At 50.9% G+C, this 25,618-nt stretch overlaps 2 protein-coding genes across 4 annotated transcripts in view; both read left to right on the forward strand.

Annotated features, from left to right (window-relative positions):
- Nucleotides 1-555: 555 nt before the first annotated feature.
- Nucleotides 556-3,613, forward strand: chmp6b (charged multivesicular body protein 6b). The gene is made up of 8 exons (XM_084669400.1): nucleotides 556-802; nucleotides 1,156-1,265; nucleotides 1,387-1,474; nucleotides 1,579-1,665; nucleotides 1,833-1,898; nucleotides 1,994-2,074; nucleotides 2,262-2,334; nucleotides 2,458-3,613. Exons 1-8 carry the CDS (start codon nucleotides 734-736, stop codon nucleotides 2,505-2,507), a joined length of 624 nt encoding a protein of 207 aa, XP_084525526.1. The 5' UTR covers nucleotides 556-733; the 3' UTR covers nucleotides 2,508-3,613.
- A 2,184-nt stretch (nucleotides 3,614-5,797) lies between these two features.
- The window catches only part of baiap2b (BAR/IMD domain containing adaptor protein 2b), a 44,479-nt gene continuing 24,658 nt past the window's right edge, over nucleotides 5,798-25,618 (forward strand). Inside the window, exons 1-3 of one of the 3 annotated variants that reach the window (XM_084671066.1) lie at nucleotides 5,798-6,100; nucleotides 16,091-16,166; nucleotides 20,043-20,129. In XM_084671066.1, coding sequence (XP_084527192.1) covers nucleotides 6,029-6,100; nucleotides 16,091-16,166; nucleotides 20,043-20,129 — 235 coding nt within the window. In that variant the 5' untranslated portion in view covers nucleotides 5,798-6,028. The remainder of the gene's footprint in view (nucleotides 6,101-16,090; nucleotides 16,167-20,042; nucleotides 20,130-25,618) is intronic. The other 2 variants (XM_084671067.1, XM_084671065.1) reach the window with 2 other exon arrangements.

Consider the following 25,618-nt stretch of genomic DNA (forward strand, 5'->3'; position numbering starts at 1 on the left):
TATTTTGCTTATACTCATTGGAGAGAAAGTTCGAAAAAGTTTTGAAAGTCTTAATTCTTTTTTTTTTTTAAACGTCCGAAAGGTAAAAAAATGAAAAAAGGATTTGACCAAAAAGTTTCTAAAGGTTGAAAACATTTGTAAGACCGTCAAAAAATACTCCAGTTTTGCGAATTTACCTTCAGAATAAAAGCCTTGTCTGTGGTGTTCCATTGTACCATTACGTGCATGAGTTTTCACGGTTTATATTACACGTGGAACCAAGATTATGTGCAGCATTTACAAACAATGACATAAAAAACTAGAGATCTTGAGAAAACAAATGAACGAGAAAATCGAGTAAATAAAATCTAAGAATGTATGGCCTATTGGGAAATGCATTTTTGTGTCTGTGTTACCATATGATGTTATGCTGTTATATATTATCTATAAATTATGTATACAGGCAAATTCATACCACGTGAATGAGATGTCTTGTCCACGCTATAATTTATTTAAGCTAAACCAGATATTTCCTAATCATCACCTAGTTACGATTTTCCACGTGACATTTGATGAACTCAACCGGAAGTGAGATTCTTGCTGGGAGTTGTTCAGGCAGTGATTAGGTTTCGTGGAGTTGACTATCCCTAACTAGGCATTTACCAAGAGTAATAACAATGGAGGTCTTCTAATAAATACAAAATACAGAAACAAACCATTTGTTAGCTGAATATAGCGGGGATGCGTTATCAAAATGGGAAACATTTTCAGCAAGAAGAAACGCAGTCCCACTCGGGTGACGGAGCAGGACAGGGCGGTTCTGGTGAGCTACTCAGTCTTTTTAGCTAGTGGCTAGCTGGATAACTTGGCTCAGAGACTATCTTGATATCAACTTAGGAAGATAGTCACAGACTTGTTTTAAAGGACACTTAATTTATTGGCACCTGTTATTTGACAATTAGATTTAAAAACGAATGTAATTTGTTAGAAGCTGGCGTGCAGTAGAACTAGCTCTTACATTGCCCGGTGTGTTTCCAAACAGTAAAATGTGCACACTCACTCCTAGTACGATAGCTAACTGGGTCTACCTGAAACAGGAGCACACAGCACCGGCAGACTGTTAGACATCCGTTTTGTTCACAGTTATTTAAATAGATACTTTCTTTCCTTTTTCAGCAACTGAAGCAGCAGAGAGACAAACTGAAACAGTACCAGAAGAGAGTCACTTTGCAGCTGGATAAAGAAAGGCTACTGGCCAAACAGTTGCTGAAAGATGGCAAGAAAGAGTAAGAATATATCGTCTTATCTAACCAGATAGCACAACATACAAAAACATGTATTCTTGTGCTGGAAGATGATTTGTATTTGACATGGTATTTGGCCCTTTGTGTGTTTATTGTTAAATAGGAAAGCCCTCCTGTTGCTTAAAAAGAAGCGATACCAAGATCAACTCCTGGATAAGACAGAAAACCAGATTAGCAACCTTGAACGAATGGTAAATATGCAACAAAGGCCTTAAGTATGTGTCCTATCCATGAGGTATAATGCTGGGAAATTGTCACAAGCATTGTTTAATGTGGGGTTTTCTCTTCTCCACAGGTTCAAGACCTCGAGTTCGCCCAGATTGAGATGAAAGTCATAGAGGGTCTCAAAATTGGCAACGATTGTCTTAAGAAAATGCACGAGGTATGACAATATACACAGATTCACAAGAACCTTGTATCCTCTTTTGTATACTCCTTGTATACTGCATGTTATAGTCAACAAAAGAGATGTCTTAGTCCAGGAAGTCTGTGTGAGATGCAACAAAGCTAGCACCATCGCTGACCCTTTCCCTCCTCCTGTTGGGTCAGGTTATGTCTGTCGATGAAGTGGAGCGAATTATGGATGAAACCCAAGATGCCATTGAGTATCAACAGGTAAGGTCTTCACTGATTTCATGTGGTGGGGTGAGGGTGATATGATATGACAATGGCCATGGATGACCTGCTGACACCTTGTGCTCTCTCTGAAGCAAATCGATGAGCTGCTGGCAGGTTCCCTCAGCCAGGAGGATGAAGACGCAGTACTGGCTGAGCTGGAGCTCATCACTCGGGTCAGGCTGAGCTTTGCTTTCCAAAGTAGTGTATGAATGTTAAGACATCTCAAATGTTTATCATGTGTCTGTAAACGGTAGGTGTGTGTGTGTGTGTGTTTGTTTATAAGAGTTCTGTTCTTGTGCGCAGTCGTAGCAAGGCCAGGGTCAGCGGCTCAGTTCTAGTTTTTCTCGTTTGTCTTCTCAGGGTGACGTCGTACTCCCAGAGGTTCCGGAAGATTCTTTGCCCGAGGTCCCCGAGGCAGCAGAAAAGGAGCCAGGTTTGTGCTCACAGGTCCCAGCTCACATCGATCAGATCAGAGTCCCACCAGACACCCAAAGCCTTCACAGTATGTCTCTGGACTCCTGAGAATGACGCCTGCCTGTCTGTCTGTGTCTTTCAGAGAGGGACCGGCCAAGGAAGAAGCCTGAAAGAGAGCTCCTGGCTGCCTAGGCACGTCCTCCTTCTGTCCTGCGAGGCACCGTATCACCCCTTTCTCCCACACAGACTACTGCTGGAGGTCTCTCCCCACACAGGAGGCCCGGGCCGCTGGCCCCCTCCTGGTACCTCACCTCTCCCCAGAGCAGCCACTCGATGGGCCAGGCTTGTTCTCTCATGGCCACTGCAGGCTCCATGGTTTTTAATGTCAACGCCAGTCATGAAGAGTGATTGAAGACTCTTGTGCCTATGAGGCCGTCGGCTTTATCATTCATGTTTCGTGTTTCATACAATTGTGACGGGCAAATTCAAATCAATTCGCTTGTTTTTACTGAGATTTGCATATGTCACTTTATTTATCTTTTCTCCTCAACCCTATTTCCTGCACGGTTTCAAGTCAAGCTGTTTTTGGAAAGAAGAGCAACTTGTAACGTAAACATTATTCACAGCATCGGGCAGAATTTTCAAAGATAAATTCCCCTCCCTGTTCCATGGCTGTGCTACAAGCCTTGAGCTGTTTGCTTATTGATCCATATCGCTGTATATTCTCTATTCTTACCTCTTCCTGCTCAGAAGCTTAACCAATCTAATGGTCTGTTCCCCTTGTGGGGGATTAGTCTGTGTCATTGGAGAAAGGGCTAATCGTATTGTCAGTGGGCTTAACTCAGTACCCCAGACAGAAGGTGTTTATTGGACGCTAACATTGACCATGAGCTCCATATCGAGAAGCTGCCTGTCAGTCCTACATCCTAACCACACGTGAGTACTATTGAAAGATTGTTTTTTTTTTTATGTGTGGATCCAGTGCCATGGGTTTTATTGCTGGTTTAGTTGTGTTTCCAAAACGTGTCAGAATCTTAGGGAAGGCCTTGTCTGTGATTCGTACCAAGAGTCTGGAACTCCAGGGTTGTGGGTCATGTTGCATCAGTCACTGATCACTCCCAGTATTACTAGAACACTCCTCTCTAAAGTGGACATCACGGTATCTGCTTCAGGACACTGATGAGCCTGTTTTATAATGTCAGGTTGTGGACATCATTTCACAGGTATGTCTCTGTTAAGCCAGTGGCCTGTCAATCTCTCTGTCGTTGTTCTACAACAATAAACTATTTTTAATGGTTTCATCGAATGCTTTCCTGATCCTGTCACAAATATTTGGTGAACATTTTTATTATGTACCACTAGGTGGCAGCCAACAACTTTACCCCTACATATTACACAAATATTTGTTTTTGGATGACATGGATGTATGATAGTGTTTCCTGTTGCTTGATTATTTCCATGTCATTACTTTAATGTCACAACATCTTTAGAGCTATTGTCAGATTTAAAGCTGTGACTTAGGACAAAAACAGATTTTGCCTATGGATAGGCAATGATTTTCATACCAGTGGCATTGGGCTTTACAATTTAACTTATTTTCAACTTTTTGACCTTCAGCTTAAAGGAATCCCTTGAGTTGTTCCCTGACGGCGTGGGAGAGGAGAGCCTAGGGAGGGAGGAGAGGGGAGAGCCTAAGGAGGGAGGAGAGGGAGAGGGGAGAGCCTATAGGGAGGGAGGAGAGGGAGAGCCTGGAGAGGGAGGGGGGAGAGCCTAGGGAGGGAGGAGAGGGAAAGGGGAGAGCCTAGGGAGGGAGGAGAGGGAGAGGGGAGAGCCTAGGGAGGGAGGAGAGGAGGAAGAGGTGGAGGAGAGGGAGAGAGGAGGAAGAGGTGGAGGAGAGGTAGAGGAGAGAGGAGGAGAGGTAGAGAGGAGGAGGAGGAGGAGAGGGAGAGAGGAGGTGGAGGAGAGGTAGAGAGGAGGAGGAGAGGGAGAGAGGAGGAGGTGGAGGAGAGGTAGAGAGGAGAGGAGGAGGAAGAAGTGGAGGAGAGGAGAGAGAGAGGAGGAGTAGGAGAGGGAGAGAGGAGGAGGAGAGGTAGAGAGGAGGAAGAGGTGGAGGAGAGGTAGAGAGGAGAGGGAGAGGAGGAGGAGAGGTAGAGAGGAGGAGGAGGAGGAGGTGGAGGAGAGGTAGAGAGGAGGAGGAGGAGGAGGAGGAGAGGGAGAGAGGAGGAGGTGGAGGAGAGGTAGAGAGGAGGAGGAGGAGAGGAGGAGGAAGAAGTGGAGGAGAGGAGAGAGAGAGGAGGAGGAGTAGGAGAGGGAGAGAGGAGGGTCGAGGTAGCAATGCAAACCTGAATGGCAGAGTGCTGCGCATTATGATTCACAAAGGCGGATTTGAACTCAGGAGACAATAAGCCAGAAAAAAATGACAGTGAGTGGGCTGTGGAGGAGGAGGGTGTGTGTGTGGGGGGGGGGGGGGGGGGGGGGGGGGGGGGTGGTGGTTCAAGTACTTCTCAGAAAGCGCTGCACTGCAGTGGCACCATAATGATAGCCTGTGTGTGTGTGTGCACGCCTGCCTATGTCCACCCTCTCACAGCCCACCTGCCTTTTCACAAGGGTTCTACCCACACATCCCCAGGTGATCCTGGCCCTGAGCAGCACCCAGCCAGGTGACTAGACAGGGCCCTTAGGATTCCTTTTCACTTCAACAGCAGAGCTGTAATACCCACTGAGGTGGTTGGATCACCATAATTCACGTCGCCATCTTCACGCACGAGCTGCCGGCAGGGGACTGGGTCTGCGGTATGATTGGTTGCAGCTGCAGACAAGGTTTTCCATGTGTCAGCCAAGCACTCAACTGGCTTTGCACGCAACAACGAAAAACTTGATTTGTTTTGGTTGAAATAGATGTGTGACTGTTTGTATTGAAAAATGTAAACCCTGGAACGGCTTGAATTCAAATATGAAACTGGGCTGGTTAATGGCAAGATCAAATACGAACTAGTCTGGAAATGGGCCGGGGGGGGGGGGGGGGGTGTAGTACATTTTTGAATGTAGCCTACAAATAAGAAACCTTGACATGATAAAAGACCAGAGAGACTAGGGTAGGTCGTGACATGCCGAAAGGATTCCCCTGCATCACCAGGCAACTCTAGTTTTCTTAATACATAACGAGGGCTTCGTCCTACGCACACCCACTACCCCACTCAACTACGCACTACGCATTCGTCAAATGACGGACCAATCTGAAGAAATATCACATTTGTATACATTTCCTTAAAACGATCTCACCAAAGCTACATTCGACTTCCATTTGAGAAACAGACACATCGAAATTGTGTGTGTGTCCCGTTTGATGAGTTAAATCCGCTCAAACCTCTGTTGACAGTCTCGTATGAAGCGTACAGACAGATTCAGTCAGGTAGCCTATTATGAATGATTTTTACGCAGAGGCGGCAGTGATGTGGGCAGTGTTCGAGAGAGAGGAGGCGTGGCTCGTTTAAATGGCCAGCGCTATGAAGTCTGCCTCAGCTCTGTCTATGAGTGTGGTACCGAATGCGTGGGCAAGTGTGGGCGCATTGCGAGAGTTCCCTATAAAAACAGCGATTGGGAAGTGTGTTGCGCGTGAGCCTCTATCCAGTGCTGTGTTGAGCGCTGATAGCACCTCTGTTCATTTTCTGTAGTACCACCACGAAAAGATCTCACTGAAGGAACTCTTGTCTATGGTTCATACTGAAGCCTCCAAGATGTCTCGAACCGACGAGGTGCACCGTATAACGGAAAACGTCTACAAGGTAAGAGACCCACATCTGTCCTTTGTCCTATCCGTCCCGTTTTCGATTTACCCTTTATGATCTTCGAATATTAACTGGCTTGATAAGTGGCACCTGTCACACCTAATTAATGTGTTGTCTTCAGTTCGATTAAACTTTTAACGAGCATTGAAGTCGTTTCCACTCAACTGTACAACTATTCATCTCTGAACTCACCAAAATATTTCGTATTTTTTGTGCGATTCACAATGTTTTTTGTTTTGTTTTTTCATGTTTTTTTCGTCTTTTTTCTTCACAATAAAGCATAGCCCCAGCGTAATGACAAATTGACAAGTTGCCTTGAGGCAGACATGTCAACTGTCAGGCCTACATGCCTGTTCTTTCCAGGACCCCTCTCGCTCCAGGGGTTAGTTACTTTAAAATAGCCAAACAGTTTCACAGAAACCCACCTGCTTGTTGTCGAACACCAGAGTTTCTGCTGTCTGCCGGCCTCCTTTTAAATCTGTAGGACAGATGCATGTGAATGTTCTGGGCCGGTAAATAAAAACTTGTGCTTGGGGAGCCGGTCTGTGTTGTAATGAGAGCGGTGCCGCTGTAATTACACACAGTATGTGGGTTGTTATTTTGCATCAGGGTGAGACACTCGGCTGAATAAATGCCAAAGTACAAAAGTATATCTCCTCAGAAAAGTACTCCTCTAACCATCTTCCCACTTGTACAGCAAGCCAGGGTAGGACGTTTCCCTATTTAAAAACCCTTATTTAAAAGTAATCTTCCATTACATTTCCATCACAATGCTTTCCCTTTTATGGAGACAAGTTTGAAATCAGCCTGTCCTTGCTCTGCTGCATATCAGCTATGAGGGAGAGAGGGAGAGGGAGAGGGAGAGGGAGAGGGAGAGGGAGAGGGAGAGGGAGAGGGAGAGGGAGGGAGAGGGAGAGGGAGAGGGAGAGGGAGAGGGAGAGGGAGAGGGAGAGGGAGAGGGAGGGGGAGGGGGAGAGGGAGGGGGAGGGGGAGGGGGAGGGGGAGGGGGGAGGGGGAGGGGGGAGAGGGAGAGGGAGAGGGAGAGGGAGAGGGAGAGGGAGAGGGAGAGGGAGAGAGAGAGAGATGGCCTCCGTCATCAAAACTGGCCTCTTTTGTCAGTCCTCTCTGTAAAGACCTGGTCAGATGGCCAGATCCCTGAATGGCTGATCTCAGCTCAATTAACCGGTTGGCATGTCTGACGAGGGCTGAGGGTAAGGGCTGAGGGTAAGGGCTGAGGGTAAGGGCTGAGGGTGAGGGCTGAGGGTGAGGGCTGAGGGTAAGGGCTGAGGGTAAGGGCTGAGGGTGAGGGCTGGAGAACAGCAGCAGTGGAGCCCAGTCAGAGGTACGTGTGAGAGCAGGTCAGGGTGAGTTCACAGAGCAGGTAGTGATGGTTGGAAGGCCAGTGTGCTGTGGCACAAGGTTGCAGTGTTCTGAGCTGCTGCTGTTTCATCTGGGAGGGAGTCTGCTGCTGTTGTCACTCCTCCTGGAGCAACCCCAGAGAATGCACAGCGTGTTAAACCTAACCTTGTCACTGCCTGAATAGCTCCTCCTTCTATTACGCAGGTGCACTCGCACACACACTAACACACACACACACTCCCTTGGCAGGTTTTAATTAAGGACCAGCAGTGGTCTAGCAGGAGCTGGTGGTGCTAAGGTATGTGGGAGATTTCCTGGGAGCGTTATAGGGCAAGGAGGAGGAGGGGGGGGAGGAGAGGAGGAGGAGGAGGAGGAGGAGGAGGAGAGGGGGGGGGGAGGAGGAGGAGGGGGGGGGGAGGAGGAGGAGGAGGAGGGGGGGGGGGAGGAGGAGGAGGAGGAGGGGGGGGGGGGAGGAGGAGGTAGTTAATGACAACCCTTGAGAAGCTGTGTGAGCAGTCTGTTACTCAGGGAAACAGGACAGTGTTTCTCCCCGTTTATCTTGCTGCATTGTCAGAGTTAGCATGAGGTCGGGAGCGCTGCAGAAGGGGGGTTAGGGTGGGGGGGGTTTGCTGTTGGGGAGGTGTCGAGGGTGGGGAGGCTTTTTACAGAAAGCTGTCACGGGCACCGTTTGTTCGTTTAAACGTGCACCATATGAGATGCCCTGAGGTGCCATCTTCCATTAGTCACCAATCAGGTCTGTGTCTCCAGCTGGAGAGAGGAGGAGGAGGAGGAGAGACGTAAACTAACAGATGGTAGCTCCGAAGGAGCTTCGCCCCACAGCGGCAAAGTGTTGGGATCACTCAAGAACAGGAGCTGTAAATGTTTGTGTTCGTACCCGAGAGAGAGAACACAGGCATTGTTTGCGTACGTGTGTGGGTGTGGGTGACCCGCAAAGCGTACAGTTCACATAACCCTCTGGACAAGCCGTCCCTGGCAGAGTAGCTGCAGCAGGAGCTGTGCTGAGGAGCCTTGGCCTCGCGACAGCTCCTGAGGAGTCTTGAAGGAGGCCTGGAGTCGTCTGTGACACTGGGTGACTCACTCAGACGAGGCTGAGTGTGTGAGCGCGTGGGCAGTGTCTCACGACTGTATGCCTGGTCCTTGTCCCACGTGGAGTGTAAAGACTGATGGCTGGCTTTGAAAGGGATTGTGGGTACTACTGTTTGTGGGCTCGACAGTCCTGTGCCAACCTGCTACTTGAAAACTGAGCCCCCCCCCCCACACACACACACACACACACTGTGAAAGGTATTTTCTTTCTTTCCTCCTTCCTGTCTTTAGCTGTGAGCTGTGTAGGTATTTTAAAGCTTAATCAACCTGGCTCGCGTATGGAGGAGGCCAGATGAATGGGTTCCCAATTCCACTCCATCTGTTGTTGTTAAAGGCATCAGTTTAGCTACTGCTGGACTAATTAGCTCTGTGTGCTGTACTCAGAGTGGCTGTAGGCAATGTGTTTGTATGCTCGGGTACCGTTCAATCTGCCTTGCCTGAACAAATACACACGTGTGTGTGTGTGTGTACCTAATATTGCACAGCATGTTGCGAAGGAGCTCAAGCGATGAAAAGGAGGCCAGGGACACCAAACACGACACAGTGGGGTGAAATCTCTGACTGATTCTGAGCCCGTTGGTATGGACACTCACGGGAGCAGGTCACCGCCTCAGGACACGTATCCAAGCAGCTCCGGAGAACAGTCAACTTCACCGCACAATCTGAGGGCTTGGTTTGCTCTGACAGCCACACAATAGGCCTGCTAGAATCGGAGCTCTAATGATGTTTCAAAGACAGTGAAACAGTGAGGGGTTGGGGTGGTGAGTAATGCTACCCCCTCCTCCCACATAGATACAGTATATTCTGTCTGGTAGTGTGTTCTCTCTTCCAACACATCTTCGTTTCTTTTCTCTGACTCCTCTTCAAATCCACAGAGTGATTGATTTTAAAGCCTTTTTTTAATTCTTCTGATGGGTTTGCTTTGAAGTCGTCAGTTGCAGCGTTTTGGATCGGTTGACTTCCTTCTTGTTCTGCAAGTTCTCAGCCGACCGCTAGGCATCATGGGACGTGGCTGTGGAGGTCTGGGGGGTGTCTGGGCTAATGCCGGCATGAGTTATTACCCCCCCATCACCTACACCACACAGCCTCAGTGTCATTAAAACCTCAGCTGCTAATGATTCAGGGGATGTGTGTGTGTGTGTGTGTGTGTGTGTGTGTGTGTGTGTGTGTGTGTGTGTGTGTGTGTGTGTGTGTGTGTGTGTGTGTGTGTGTGTGTGTGTGTGTGTGTGTGTGTGTGTGTGTGTTTGATCCCAGTCAGATGAGACAGGTCTTGTCCCAGTCGGAACACTTCAGCAGAAGGACAAGGGCAGCTGTTGTAAGAGAGGTGGAGAGATGGTGAGGGAGCAGTGTGGTGGATGGAGGGATAGAGAGAGAGAGAGACAGAGGGAGGAGTGAGGTCTGCTCTTGGCATGCCCCGCATAGCCAGATTAATGTCCTGTCCTATCGGAGTAACACAGAGTTCTATCAAGCCCTGGCAAGGATGAAACACACTCGCTGTCTCTCTCACACACACTAACACACACACGTGCGCGCGCAGCCTAGACCGCTTCCCACTCCACACCCAGGAGCTGTGCTCTGCTGCTGGTGGGGGTCGTCTGAGGTGAGTCTCTGTGCTGCAGGACCGGCTGATCCTCACAGGCAGACTTGCTACTGTGGGGTTCTGTTTTAGACCACTGCCCCCCTCGCCCCACCCCCCTTCTGATTAGTGCCACTGTTCACCCCTGACACAACTCCTGCCTCTCTCCCTCTCTCTCTCTCTCTCTCTCTCTCCCTCTCTCTCCACTGCCTACTGCGTGTTGTCCCAGTACATTTCCTCTCATCCTGTGCCAACCTGCTGCCCTTGAAAGCCACCTCTCCTCCCCAAATTTCCTTCCAGTTCCTGTTAGATAAGGAAGTGGGAGAGGGAGGGGGGAGAAGGAGGGGGAGTGAGAGGGAAGGGAGAGGATAAAGTAAGGTTGGTCAAAAGGAAGAATGATCTGCATCCCTATATCAGGTTGAAACTTAGTGAGTGGTTTTCTGGCTCCAATTAAACTAGAGAACGTTGAATTGTTTCTCCCTCTATGGTTAGAGGAGAAGCTACAGAGGATGAATGTTTCTACATTACATCACTGCAGTATTTCCACTGATAGTCTGACCTAAAGCGGAGACTGAAAGTATGTGTGTGAACCACCTAGCAGCAGCTATGTCAGTCGGAAGTGACGATTATCACCTCTGTTCACACAACAGAGGATACTCCATCTCCTTTACCCCTCCTTCCTCCGCCCCTGCTCCTCACTTCAGATTTCTGGTGGTACGATTCAAACGTGAGGGGAATGAAGATTAGGTACCCTGTTGCGGGGGGAATTCCGGCATATCCTAATATGGTGGCGGAAGTGCCTCCCCTCCTCTCCCTGCTCACGGCTGTGGCAGGGCTCAGCACTGCTGCCTCTCTCTCTGCCTCTCTCTCTCTCTGCCTCTATCTCTCTCTCTCTCTCTCTCTCTGCCTCTATCTCTCTCTCTCTCTGCCTCTATCTCTCTCTCTGCCTCTATCTCTCTCTCTGCCTCTCTCTCTCTGCCTCTCTGCGCCCGTCACTGTCCTTACTTTTGTGTCTGCATCATCCTTTGCCCCTGCCTCTCTGCCTCAGTCTGCTTGTCTGAGCACAGATAGGAGTTCATCTCCAAAGGAAATACGTAAAACACACACACGCGCGCTGGCAGCGCGGAATGCCATAGGGCACTTGACGCAGCAGTGTGGACCTGGTGATTGGCACAGCAACTGGGCACGCTCAGAAGAGGAGGGCGGAGCTTTAGCGTCGCAGACGTGCGCCAGTGAGGTCAGTGGACAACAGCTGGTATCAGGGATCAGTGTGGTGGGCTGGCTGTGGATACAGGATGGTTTCATGGTTCCCCTATCGCAGACCCCAGATCTTGAACGCAGTCTGTTTTCATTTGGCTAGGATATTATAGCATCTTTTCTCATTTGGATGCATGACAGAGAGAGAGAAAGAGAGAGAGAGACATCTATCCCATGAGGGTTCCATGCAGTTGGATTGAGAATGGCATGTGTGTGCATAGTACATTGTGTGTGTCCTCTTGTTTACAGAACCGTTCTAGGGTGCAGCCTACAATGTGATGGAGGATGAGATCTCATGGGTGCACAGTTCATTTCAGTGAGTGTGTGAGTCATCTGTTAGTGCTCCAGCTGCCCGTGCTCCAGCTGCCCGCACACTGTGTGTTTGCACAACAGCACACTGAAGGTGGTCAGACTGATATGAAAGGAAGGGAACTTGTCACCTTGGACAGCGTCACCTTGAAGGCTGGAACACACTCTCTCTCACACACACACACACACACACACACACACACACACACACACACACACACACAGCATGGAGGTTGTCATGGAGACCACCCATACTAAATAACCTATCCTTTGTGCATACATGGATGTTCCAATCTCATTAACCTTCACATTCCTGTGAGTGTTTACACATTTCATCCAAATACCAAGAAGATAAAGGTGAACATGTTGCCCTAAATTTAGAAGTATTGAGGATTTGAAGCGAGTCACTCACTTTGAGGTCAAAGTAACACATTTTTATTTTACTTCTACCATGTGTGACTTGAAACGAGTGCAGCCAAGGAATGTAGTGTTGACCAAGATCAACAGCAGATACTACATCCAGCTGAGGGTGACCACTCTACCAGAACACAGGGGAGGAAGTAGTAAGCACTGGGTACGCTCTCTAGCCTCCTGCAGAACAAGGGAACAGGCCAGGGGGTCTCTCCCCCCTCTTAGTGGATGGAGGGCTGATGTGGGGGCAGTGACACTCTCTGTCTGTCTGTCTGTCTGTCACCCTAATAACACCATTTCTCTTCTTGTTCTGATTCTTTCCTCTCTTCTCCCTCCCTCCCTCCCTCCCTCCCTCCCTCCCTCCCTCCCTCCCTCCCTCCCTCCCTCCCTCCCTCCCTCCCTCCCTCCCTCCCTCCCTCCCTCCCTCCCTCCCTCCCTCCCTCCCTCCCTCCCTCCCTCCCTCCCTCCCTCCCTCCCTCCCTCCCTCCCTCCCTCCCTCCCTCCCTCCCTCCCTCCCTCCCTCCCTCCCTCCCTCCCTCCCTCCCTCCCTCCCTCCCTCCCTCCACAGACCATAGCCAGTACGGGGGAGTGATTGGCACACCCTGACCCAGCAGGTCCTAATAGACCCATTGGCCACACTGGCTTTAATTTACACCGCTCCATGATGCAGGCCTGGTGTTGTTTTAGTAAGCATGGCCAGAGGGGTGACTCAGACCCATGTCCTTCTCTCTCTCTCTCTCTCTCTCTCTCTCTCTCACTCACTCACTCATGTACACACACCAAGCTCCTCCAGTATAAATCAAGGTCACAATGTTCTGGATCACAAGGAATGGTTTTTGTTTTCCCTCATGTGTGTAGATGTGAGAGTCAGTTTTCTGTTGGTGGCATTCTGGATAACCAAGCCAACACCATGCCTTCACTCAAAACTCATTCAATACTTCATTTAACCATTTAAACTCCATCCCCCTCATTCATTTATATCAACAGCACTAACGGTCACATTGAAATGGGTCAGCTGCGAGCACGTACAAACATTGTGATGTACTTAAAGGTGATGATAATCCTGGATTTGACCAAACTAACGCGATTGTCTTTATCAGACTAGAAAATCTCCCTTTTTGTCCTTCACTTTTAGAAAGCCGCAATATTTACCACCTAATGAGGACTTTGTAGATGTTAAGATGTGATTAGCTAATTATTAATTCCAAGATCTGTGATTTGTAGCGGAAACATTTAAAGGCTACAAGAAAGGCGAATGAGAATCCATTAACCTAAAATATGGTTTCATTAAAATAAGAGCTTCCGCCGAAATGATTCGTTTTATGGTAATCCTCCCCATTTCCAAGACTCTCATCAAACGCTTGTTTTCTTCACGAGAGCATGAGATGCCGTAATCTGATGAAGGCCTCGCTGGGTGTTGGTTAGTAAACTAACTCGGTAGGTTGAGGATCCAGATGGAATCAACCATGCTAATGACCCTGTTGAATCATTTAGTATCTCATCATTACCACGTAGGGGACACGCTGATGATGACTGGCAGTTTCCCTGAGTTGGGTCGCGAGTGATTCCGACGGAACCAATCAGAGCAAGTGCCGCTCCCAGGGGTGTTGACACTCGAGAGGAATGATTAGCTTTGATTGTGTGTGCGCGTGTGTGCGCGCACGTCTCTATTTGTGCATCGGTGGCGTTTGTTACTGAATTTATAGTTTCCGTCGCGTGCGTGCGTGCCTATATGTGTGTGTATACACGCCCATGGTCTTGGGTGACTGTGTGGTACCTCCGAAATATGACGTTTGTTGTTGTCTTTTTTTTTCTCCTCCTCTTTCCTTCCTCCTCCCTCCCATCCTTTTAATTTATATATTTGTCTCTTCCCTCCTGCCAAGGAAGTAGGCTATGTTGTCAGGATGATTACTAGGGCTGGACAGCCTCCATCAAATGGGTTCGTTCACGAGGCGAAGCCTAATGTAACAGCAAGCACACGCAAGGGAAAATGGATGGGATTACGAATGCAAAACTCTGTTAATACACACATGGTTAAGGTGTGCCCGCGTTGGTTTTCTCATTGTTGGGGCAAACAAACATCTTTACACCTGGAAAAGCTTCCCAGCTGTGTGCTTCTGATCGTGTCTGTTGACACGTTGATTGGTGGCTTCATGTCATATTTCACTCTCATCCTGAAATCGATTTATCCCATTTGATCAAACCCCGGCCTCTCCAGGCGTGGTGTAGGATTCATCTTCAACCTGTCCTATCACTGCTGCCTCCATCTTGCCACCCTCCACCCAAACTCAGACAGGTTGTCCGTACCTCTCCTTACACCACCACTACCATCTCTGCCATGGTAACCAGCACCTGCTATTCCACTGTAAGTGTGTGTCATTCTGGTGGGTTTGGGGGCAGCGTTAGAAAGAAACTTTTCGCATCTGTCAAAGTCGATTCACCCCCCCCCCCCCCCCAAGCCAACTTACACACACACATATACACACACACACTCTCCTCATCCCACTGAGGAGGTAGAGAAGCAGAGTGCCTTGGTGTGGGTCTGAGTGCCCTGTCATGGACACAAGGGTGTGTGTGTGTGTGTGTGTGTGTCAGCTCCATGGGGCTGGGGGTGTTGCCAGACGCAGCATATTAAAGAGCAGCCTGTACTGTGGAGGAGGCTGAGTCACTCCTCCTCCGCAAGGCCAGGGAGAGTGCTGGAGTGTGTGTGTGTGTGTGTGTGTGTGTGTGTGTGTGTGTGTGTGTGTGTGTGTGTGTGTGTGTGTGTGTGTGTGTGTGTGTGTGTGTGTGTGTGTGTGTGTGGATAAACTCTATAGACTGTGCTGTGGCATTCAAATGAAGGCCCACAAACAAACACACACCCACACACAACTGTGCTGGTCATTAAAGTGTTGATATACGATACACGTGTGTGGAGAGAGAGGGAGGGCAGGGGAGACAGGGGGTGGTGAAGATGACAGCCCCAGTGGAGCTCTTGGGTCCTGGGGCTCTGGGCTCTGGGGCTCTGGGGCTCTGGGGCTCTGGGCTCTGGGGATCTGGGCTCTGGGGCTCTGGGCTCTGGGGCTCTGGGGCTCTGGGCTCTGGGCTCTGGGGCTCTGGGGCTCTGGGCTCTGGGGCTCTGGGGCTCTGGGGCTCTGGGCTCTGGGCTCTGGGCTCTGGGGCTCTGGGGCTCTGGGCTCTGGGGCTCTGGGCTCTGGGGCTCTACGATCCGGGGCTCTACGATCCGGGGCTCTGCGATCCATCACACTCGGGTAATTAGTGTGGAGCCCAGAGAGGTGTCACTCTGAGGGGATCAGTTCTAGTCACACATCTGTCAGAGGAAGGCTGGCCCAGCAGGGGGGCAGGCGGACGGGGGGGCAGGGGGAGTTTGTCCCCCGGAGCAGAGCTTTGGTTATGACACAGATGTTTTCTTTCTCTAGGACACACACACACACACATTCAGCTCTATTCTCTTTCCTCCCTTCTAGTTAGTAGGTTTCTCTACTTTATCGTACAATACACCTCTCTCTTCCCCACCTAGCTATTTTAATCTTCTTTATCCACGCCCTCCCTCTCCTCTTTTTGTTGCCCAAAAAAAGTAATTAGCACCAGCAGTGAGGGGGAGGGAGGAGGGGGGGAGGCAGCCAGGTCTGCTGCTGGGTTCTAAGTCTGGACCACACCCCCCCCCCCCAGAACCTGCTCCATTCTGGGGAGCTTTTGCACCATGGGGAGGTGTAGATCCCCCCCCCCCCCACACACACACACACACACACTTTTTCCTCAACCTATTTCCTCTCCGAGGTGATAGTTGTGAATGAATCACCAGCACACGTGCTCACTCTGCGGTGCAGCAAGGAGAGTGGACCAGAGCCTTAAGCTCGTAATGATGATGATGAGTGTGTGTGTGTGCAACCCAGAGTAGGTTAGAGCTCTGCCAGGCTGTCTCCTCCTCGTGCCGACTAACAACCGTGCCGTTTTTCTCTTCGCAGTCCATCATGGAGCAGTTCAACCCCTGCCTGAGGAACTTTGTGGCCATGGGGAAGAGCTATGAGAAGGCCCTGTCCAGTGAGTACATCCTCCTCTCCTTCTCTTGTCCAGGGATAGAGCAGCTCCCTAGCAGGAGAAACGTGCTTCCAGTACATCCCAGTGGTTCTGTTTCAGGCATGTTGGCGTTGTCCTCGCTCAGTCCTCAAAGCTCGTGGGAAAGATTGTCGTCTGATCCAACTCGCTTTGAGCGGCACGAGTTTGATATCCTGTCGTAAAAAAAAAAAAAAAGAAACAAAAAAGGCATTTAAAGTCCCAGAAGGACAAATCTTAAATTGCTCTGGATGGATTCAAAAGATAAGAGCCAAACCTGTCTGGTGAAAATCCCAGAATGTTCTCTGATGTTTAGAAATGTTTGTCCAACGTTTCTGTTGTGTGTGTGTGTGTGTGTGTGTGTGGGAGCTGGACTTCATGTGTTGTGTTCCCTAGAATGTTCCATGTCCTCATCTCCCATTCGCATCCCTTCGTCCTTGCATGTTCTGTTTTCAGAACCTTTTCACTGCGCGGTTTAGTCTCTCGTGCGTGTGTGGCAGTGGCGGAGGGTGCTGTGTATGTACTGTCTGCATAAGGATCACATTGTACAGGTAACGCCTGCTTCAAGGAGCAGGAGGTGTGGAGGACTGGACCTCCAGGGAGGAGGGTTAGGGGGGAGTGGGAAGTGGGGCACAGGCCAATGGGAAGTAGGGCGGGCGAAGCCCTGAGAATTAGTGCGGCCCCCACTGGGGGAGGGAGGAGGAGACTGGAACTATTATCCAGGACGAGGAGGAGGAGGGGAGGGGAGGAGGAGAGGGGGAGGAGGAGAGAGGGAGGAGGGGAGAGGGAGGAGGGGAGAGGGAGGAGGGGAGAGGGAGGAGGGGAGAGGGAGGAGGAGAGAGGGAGGAGGGGAGAGGGAGGAGGGGAGGGGAGTGACTGCTTGCCAGCTATTTAGTTGGGAGGCAGCAGAGCCCTGGCTATCTATGTCACATGGACTCACAGGATGCAGGCAGCAGGCATCGATTAGCATATTCCATGCATTCTGATTAGGCTGGGTATTCCATTTCAACTTCCTGACCCCTGTGTTCGGTCTTCAAGCCGTGTGTATTTCCTCTGATAACGATAACCTTCCGGCGTCAACACCTCCCTCCCTCTCTCTCAGGACAGAACAACATGTGTTACCCACTAGGTTCCCTGGGTACGGGTCAGTCTTGTTTTCCTTGTGAGAGCAGATCTTTGTCTGTGACTGGACACACAGGCAGAGCATGGATGCACGCTAACTAACGATGGTTATCCAGGAAGTGTTTTGTCATCAAGCTGCACTGCAGTGTGTATCTGCAGGCACTCGTACCTGCATTGAGGAGGGAGGTAGGGAGATGGGAGGGAGATGGGAGGGAGGGAGAGAGATGGGAGGGAGGGAGATGGGAGGGAGGGGGGAGGGAAGGGGGAGGGAGAGAGATGGGAGGGAGATGGGAGGGAGGGAGGGAGATGGGAGGGAGGGAGAGAGAGAGATGGGAGGGAGAGAGATGGGAGGGAGGGGGGAGGGAGAGAGATGGGAGAGCCCAGGAGGCCAGTGAAAGAGGCCTCAGCCTAGTCTGATAGACTAAAAATAGCTCAGTGGCTCCTCGAGTGGGGAATTACACTTCATCAATGCTGAGGCTGGGGCTGAGGCTGGGGTTGGGGCTGGGGCTGGGGCTGGGGCTGGGGCTGAGGCTGAGGTTGGGGCTGGGGCTGGCAGGGTAGAGGAAGGGACACTGAAGTCCCCAGAGCTTTGCAGACTGGCATGCCAGACGGAGAGAGATCCTTCTGGCTGTCTTGGGAGACCATTTTGTTTGCTCAGCCTGAAAGTGTTGATCTCTGCATGCAGCGCTATGATGGGATTTGGTGCTTGAGTCGGTCGGATGGCTTTGATATGTTTCTGTAGTTCCCAGCGCTGCCCTGGTGAATGCCGGCAATCTTCCATGGTTCTCAATAAGCTGTGGTGTGGACGAACAGGTGCGGGGAGCTGTGGCTGTGAGGTGGAGGAGCTGTGAGATGGAGGAGGACCTGTGAGGTGGAGGAGGAGCTGTGAGATGGAGGAGGAGCTGTGAGATGGAGGAGGAGCTGTGAGATGGAGGAGGAGCTGTGAGATGGAGGAGGACCTGTGAGATGGTCCCTCCATCTCACAGGTCCTCCTCCATGTCACAACTGGGTGGGGAGATCAGAGGGGAGATCAGAGGGGATTTGATGAAGACAGGGAAGAGAGATGTGGGAGTAGAACATGAATAAAGGACATGTTATCAAGCCACATCTGAGCCCTCTGACTCCTCTTAAGACCTGCGCTTACTACTCCGGAATGGGAGGGGTGAATCCTGTCTCTCGCCCCCCTCGTTCGGTATTAGCTTCCTACCCCGCTACCCCGGGCTGCAAGGCTCTTTGATCGGACCAAGTTAATCCTGGCTTCACCTGGCCGCTGGCTGCTCTTCCTCCAGCTGAGATCTCTGGAGCTCTGGACACGGCTAACCCAGCCCATCCATCTGCACTGGCCGAGCCTTCCCAGAACCCAGAGGCTTACCGCACACGACCACCCCCTCGCTCTCAATGCCTCATCCCAGCCGGGCTTCACCAGAGCCAGGCTTAAGAAGGGGTGTGTGGAGGGTCTCTGGACAGCAGCCATCGGTCAGAGTCGGCGTGGGAACAGAGCTACTGGGAAATGGCTTTGGCAGCGTGGAGGCAGGGCGGCGTGGAGGCAGGGCGGCGTGGAGGCAGGGCGGCGTGGAGGCAGGGCGGCGTGGAGGCAGGGCGGCGTGGAGGCAGGGCGGCGTGGAGGCAGGGCGGCGTGGAGGCAGGGCGGCGTGGAGGCAGGGCGGCGTGGAGGCAGGGCGGGACTCTGGGGAAAGGGAACTGATAGCAGGCAGCCAGAGGGATTAGAGAATGATTGCAGAGCGATGCTCGGGTGGTTGGCTTGAATCTTTAGTTGTTGTTGCCCTTCTGTTGTGTGTTGATGGGCATCCATTTGATTTCTCTGCAAATCTTTTTGTGGAGAAAAACAATGAATTCAACTGTGTGGCTGTAGTCTTTTTTTTTTTTTTTTTTTTTTTCTACTTCAAATATAATACTTCAATCAGCGTTTGGAACAGCATTGCCAATGAGTACTTGAGTAAGACATCTAAGCCGATTTTTGCTTGGCTGCCAAGTATAAATAGTTTTAAGGATGAATCCCATGTTGAGTGTACATGATGGGTCCAACTGGCAACATGAAGCACTGACAGTCACTAATGCGGTCACCTAAACACATTCTGCTTCCCTCCAAATGCATCGTGTTGCCTGACAGATTTCCTTTGCTAATAATGCTAGCGGAAGCTACCTCCCTGTGGAGTTGACCTCTGACCCTTTGTCTCGGTCCACAAACCCCTCTGCCTTGGTGTGGTGTTTTCTTCTTCTTCTGTAGCGCCACCAGTGTAGATTGTCATGTCCCACACCCAGCTACTAGAAGCTCCACAACCTTAGCTGTCTGTGTGCTTTGTAGTAGGTAAGAAGAGCTCATCTCTCTTGTAGGCGCCATCCAATCAGCGGCTCCCGTAGTTCTCTTCTGTAGTTCTGTAGCAGAGCTTCCCTTCCCCCACCCCCTTTCCTGAGCCTCCATCACAGCCTGTGGTCGTTCCCCAGCCCTAACCTCCTGGTCGTTCCCCAGCCCTAACCTCCTGGTCGTTCCCCAGCCCTAACCTCCTGGTCGTTCCCCAGCCCTAACCTCCTGGTCGTTCCCCAGCCCTAACCTCCTGGTCGTTCCCCAGCCCTAACCTCCTGGTCGTTCCCCAGCCCTAACCTCCTGGTCGTTCCCCAGCCCTAACCTCCTGGGTCCAGATGGGGGGAGAAGGGAGGGCTCCTGGGGTGTCCACGCGCTCTGCTCCCTTGATCTGACGCCCAATGCTTCCATGTTTCCAGGTGTGACATTTGCTGCAAAGGGCTACTTCGACGCTCTGGTGCGGATGGGCGAGATGGCCAGCGAAAGTCAAGGCTCTAAGGATCTTGGTGAGTCTTAGTTGTGGCTGCAGTGCCCCTGGTGGGGTGGAGGGGTATTGCAGGGAAAGCAGGGGTTGTGAATGAGAGGGGAGCAGAAGTGGTCAACGGCCAGCCCGAAGTTAGACACACACACACAACTCGGATGCCACATACATGGAAGCACACTGCCTAAGTCACCAGTACTGACATGTGGCAGGAATCGCATTCTGCTCATTTGCATTTGAGATATTTGTCATGCCGATGCTTAATGGATTTATTTCTGGTTCCCCCATCTCACAGCCTCTATAAATCATGCTCTTGAGCCATTCATACATTGCATCACAGAATACATTAATATTCAGATGAAGACGGAAACGAATGATGCTCTATCATATAATATTGACAAACCCCGATGCACATAATATGATTTTCTTTTGAAACATAATACCCGGGCATTATTGATATTGTTTACTTGTGGTGCTTAGTGCTTCACCTCTGACTAGTAGCACAGTAATCATGTTGTTCCATGGCAAAACTAGACGTGTGTGTGTGTGTGTGTGTTTGGATTATTGTAGTTAGCATGTTCCTGATTCTGCTCAACTGAGCTGAAGTCTGGAGGCTGTGGTTGGTGTCTGGTCAGGGTTGGGAGGTCAAGGGTCTGGTTGGTTGGTGGTGGTGAACAGGTAGGATGGTATAAGGTGGTGAACAGGTAGGATGGCGGTCAGGTGGTGAACAGGTAGGATGGTATCAGGTGGTGAACAGGTAGGATGGCGGTCAGGTGGTGAACAGGTAGGATGGTATCAGGTGGTCAGGGTGCTCTGGCTGTCCGACCAGACGGATGCTGCTTTCCCCAGCAACTTGTGATGTTCGGGGCTTGGAGGGTTTGGCTTGGGTGAGGTGCACTTCTACGGACGTGTGTGAAGCTCTCGGTGACGTAAAAAGGTCATATTTGATTTGGTGATGGAGCTTTAGTGAGCGGGGATGGAGTGAAAAGGCTGGGGGGGAGGAGAAGAAGAGGCAGAGAGGCAGAGAGGCAGAGAGGCAGAGAGGCAGAGAGGCAGAGAGGCAGAGAGGCAGAGAGGCAGAGAGGCAGAGAGGCAGAGAGGCAGAGAGGCAGACAGAAGATGAAGGCAGGGGAAGATTTGTGGCGTGAAGCAGAAACTGCTTTTCCTGCTCACTGTCATTATCCACCAGCCTGATGCTGGCATGAGACTGAGACACGCACACACACACACACACACACTCTCTCACGCACACACACACGGTCAACACGTGCCTGCCAGAGGCTGAAACCAATGCGATGATGACAAACAACAGAGGGGGTTATAAAGGGGCAGGCTGTGTGTGTGTGTGTGTGTGTGTGTGTGTGTGTGTGCGCGTGTGTAGGGGGGTTAATGGTCTCTGCCACTCCGGGTGAAAAGAAACGCTTGCATACAGCACAGTGGAGGCCTCACCTCGCTGTGAATAATTGATGTGAAAACGAAAAGCCTTGGCGTTTCTCCGATTCACTTAACTGTGTTTCCGGAGGGTGGATCGGAGCTGAAGGAATCAGGCTGGACTGTGAAGCGCTTTCGCTCCGGAGCTCTCTGAATCCTTGCAGAGTGGTCATGTGTATGAAGTCTCCCTGATGGAATGACTGCACAAGTCCCCATCGGTCTGACTATTGTAAAATGAACTGTGGTTAATAGGATTGCAAACACACACAGATCGTGGTGAACCGTAGCTGAGAGGGGGAGGAAGGGAGGGAGGATTGCCTGGATGAGGAGGGTGATTGGGAAGTGGACTTCAGTCAACACCACAACAGTGGGTGATAACATTGTGCATCGACGTATCCAATCAAGCCTGAAATATCGCTGGTGCACGCAAAATAATTTATAATTAAATGAGATAAGTGATCATTAAAGAGCTGTGATCTAATTTAGAAACTAATCTAAGAATTGCAATAAAACTAATTGATGGATTTCAGTCCTAAACTACAATTAAGTCTCACCCCCCCCCCCCAACCCCTCCCCCAGGTTCTTGCAGGTGATCTATTTAAGATCGGTATAAACAAAAGTCATGATAATCACAGGCTCACAGAGGAAAGCTTTCTACCATCGTGGCTGAACTGTTTTGCATGACGGCTGTTGTGCTGTTTGTGAGTGGAGGCAGCCAAGTGGAGGCAGCCAAGTGGAGGCAGCCTAGTGGAGGCAGCCTAGTGGAGGCAGCCTAGTGGAGGCAGCCTAGTGGAGGCAGCCTAGTGGAGGCAGCCTAGTGGAGGCAGCCTAGTGGAGGCAGCCTAGTGGAGGCAGCCTAGTGGAGGCAGCCTAGTGGAGGCAGCCTAGTGGAGGCAGCCTAGTGGAGGCAGCCTAGTGGAGGCAGCCTAGTGGTTGTTGGGTGGTAAATGTTGTGTGCATCCCCATGAGGGTGAGCTGGGGGAATTGAACCTAATCGAGAGTCGCGGCCCTGAATAATTCACAGGCCCCTGAGGTGCTCAATCATATGGGGTGGAGGGAGGGTGGAGTAGGAGGGGGTTGGAGGGTGGGTGGGGGGTTTGTGAAATTGGGGTGAAGGAGAGGTTTGTGAATTCCTTGCAAAAACAAAACACACAGTGCATACTGAATATACCTGTAGCACCCAGACCAGTTAGCTCAGTCGCTTACCTGGTAGAACGCAGGGTGGTTGTACACTGCAGCAGAAGAGAGACTGCCTCCCCCTTCTCCCTCCTGCCTCCCTCTCTCTGACTACCTCCCTAACATTCTCTCTTTTTGTCTCTCTGCCCCTCTTTCTCTCCCTGCCTCTCTCTCCCTGCCCCTCTCTCTCTCCCTGCCCCCCTCTCTCCCTGCCTCTCTCTTTCTGCCCCTCTCTCTTCCTGCCCCTCTCTCTCTCTCCCTGCCCCTCTCTCTCTCTCCCTGCCTCTCTCTTCCTGCCCCTCTCTCTCCCTGCCTCTCTCTCCCTGCCTCTCTCCCCCCCAGGCTGCAGAGGGAGGAGAGCACACTCGCAAGCGGCTAAAAATAGATCACATGCACACGCCTTGACAGAACCGTTCAGTTACAGCGAGAGAGGGGGGTGGAAGAGGAGAAGGGAGGCGAGGGAGGAAGGCGGGAGGCAAGGGAGGAAGAGGAGGATTTGAGGAGGTGTAGAGGGGGAGCGACACAAATCTGAATACGAAGCTGGACGAGAGCGTCGTCTGAAAAAGGTCTGTGATGCCGCATGCCTGTCTTCTCCTGGAACCCAGACGCGTCACAACCACAGGGAAGCTCCTGCTCTGCTCTTCCTGCTCGCTCTGCCCATATAAGGATGTCAGTCGTCATGCAGGTTCGCCCTGACGTGTGTTTGACTTTGCGATGGGAGCTCCAGTACATCGTAGCGCCGCTGCTGTAGAGGAGAGAATGATGTGTTCTGTTGGGGAGTTCATATCGTCCTGTGTTTAGCGTTGTTTTCAGAGCCACCTGTCGCTTCTGTGTTTAAAGTGACATCACCGCTTGTTGTGTGTGTGTGTGTGTGTGTGTGTGTGTGACAACAGGGGCTTTCTCTGAGAGAAGGGTCCATGTGAAGGAAGCGCACATCTCCCAGTTCAATCAGTCGCTGCTCAAATTAATTCATCCCTTTGTCGAAGCTTGGTGCGTTCCCTTTCCTGTCCCCTGAGGGTGAACGTGTTTCAGGGCGACGGCCTGCTCATTAACACCATTTAGAGCATGAGAGAATCAGGGGTCCAGGAAACGATGAGCCTTTTCAGAATAGATTCAGATTGACCACGTTGGACCAAGCGGGGCCATCTGATGACTCAACGCCTCTGCAAAATTGGGAAAAGGGTTTTCTGACTGGATGGAAAGACAGAATAGAATTCTGAAAGGGCAAAAAGACAAAAAAAAAATAAAAAAAAAAGCTTTTCCCCATCTCATTGTGATATAAAAAAGCAGGTTCACATTTTTGTACGTGGCTGGCAAATGAATCTACTTCCTCTGGAGATGAGTGTAGGGAGATACCACTGGTCTGTTCATCTGCTGCACAGACACAGGTCATCTCAGGAACTGCGATCACCTTAAAGTAGTGAGCTGAGGGGACAAAACGATGAAATGTGCCAAAAAGACAGCGCTAAACATGTGGCTCTGCTGCTGGATTTAATGTGGAAAGTTCCACTGTATTGTCTACTGACATCCTGGTGTCTGTTGCCTCAAGAGGAGCCCAGCGTACACCCCTCCTCTGAAGATCGTTCCATCTCCCCTCCGCATACCCCCCCCCCCCCCCCACACACACACACACTCACACTGCAGAGGGAAACGGCAGAGAGCTGTTTCCTCCCCCTCAACCCCCTCGTCTTATATAACACTTTGCAGACTCCCCCGCAGTGTCCACCCCCCCGCAGTGTCCACCCACTCACATTCCCGCCGGTGACGTTCCCCCTCCTGATCACGATTCCAGACCCAACTCTCTAATGTAGACGAGGCTGAACAGCGGAGCTGCAGAGTGTTCTGCTGTGCCTCTGTACATGTGAGTCATGTCCTCTGCACATGTCCCCATCTGAAGCACATGTCCCCATCTGAAGTGGCGTGGCAGGTGTGGGCCAGGACGTGAGCTGTCCCCAGGTCCTGTCCCCAGGTCCTGTCCCTCTGATCTACTTCCATGTGTTTGTGTGGAACACACTTCTGTGTGTGTGTGTGTGTTCATGCAGTATGCATTAGGATACAGACATACACCCATGTTTTAGGGATTAGAGGTACTTTGGGTGAATTAGTTTTGTCTCCCTGCTCTGCCTTTCACGGCCCAACTGGTGCTGGCCTCAGTTGCTCTGTGAGGGACGTATGAGAAGACAACATGTCTTTGTCTTGAACACACAAACATAGTCATGCATGTTGTGGGGTTAGTTGTGTATGTGTGGGAGGAAAGCAGAACAAAGACCACCAATTCACGGCTTGTCTTTGTCTTCGAACCGCCATGTGAAGTAGTCAAGCTTTGCCGAGTCTCTCTCCGTGACAGTAAGTGATGGGGTGATAATGGGCTTCGAACAACCTGCCGGACACGTAACGGACACGTAACGTGGAACGTGGCCCTTGAGAGCAAGAACAGCGCTTCACACACAGAAGTCCATTGGCAAACGGTGACTTAATGGTCCTTATAATAGAGTGGAAACACACCCACACCGGTGGCCACCGTGGTCGGCAAATGGACCGACAAACCGTTACAGCACAGAGGCATTTAATTAGCGGGCAAACGCTATCTGCTGATGATGAAAAGACAGTATTATCCCTGAAGGCTTAAAGGCCTCCAAGCCTGCATCTTGGATGACGCCACATTAATAACAGAACAGATGTGGAGACTAGAAAGGCATTGTAATCCTCTATAGGCCGGCTGCTTTGTTGCCGAGGGCGACGGTGCAGCCAGAAGCTCCTGACAGTTTGCTGTGTTGATATTTTACGAGGCTGTAGCTTCCTGGAGTGTTTCTCCACGGACCTCACAGCCGGGGCTAACTGTAAAGTGGCGACATCGGCGGTGTTGGCGGGCACCTTCCCCCTGTGTTCTCCTCCCTCCCCACTCTG

The sequence above is a fragment of the Hypomesus nipponensis genome, chromosome 13 (genome assembly GCF_054491055.1).
Source record: "Hypomesus nipponensis isolate SF chromosome 13, ASM5449105v1, whole genome shotgun sequence".
NCBI lineage: Eukaryota > Metazoa > Chordata > Actinopteri > Osmeriformes > Osmeridae > Hypomesus > Hypomesus nipponensis.

What these genes read in the sequence shown, in the direction of transcription:
- chmp6b (XM_084669400.1), top strand. Translation starts at nt 734, where the DNA reads ATGGGAAACATTTTCAGCAAGAAGAAACGCAGTCCCACTCGGGTGACG. An exon ending in CTGAAAGATGGCAAGAAAGA is followed by an intron (nt 1,266 to 1,386) that starts GTAAGAATATAT and finishes ATTGTTAAATAG; the next exon opens with GAAAGCCCTCCTGTTGCTTA. An exon ending in GGCAGCAGAAAAGGAGCCAG is followed by an intron (nt 2,335 to 2,457) that starts GTTTGTGCTCAC and finishes TGTGTCTTTCAG; the next exon opens with AGAGGGACCGGCCAAGGAAG.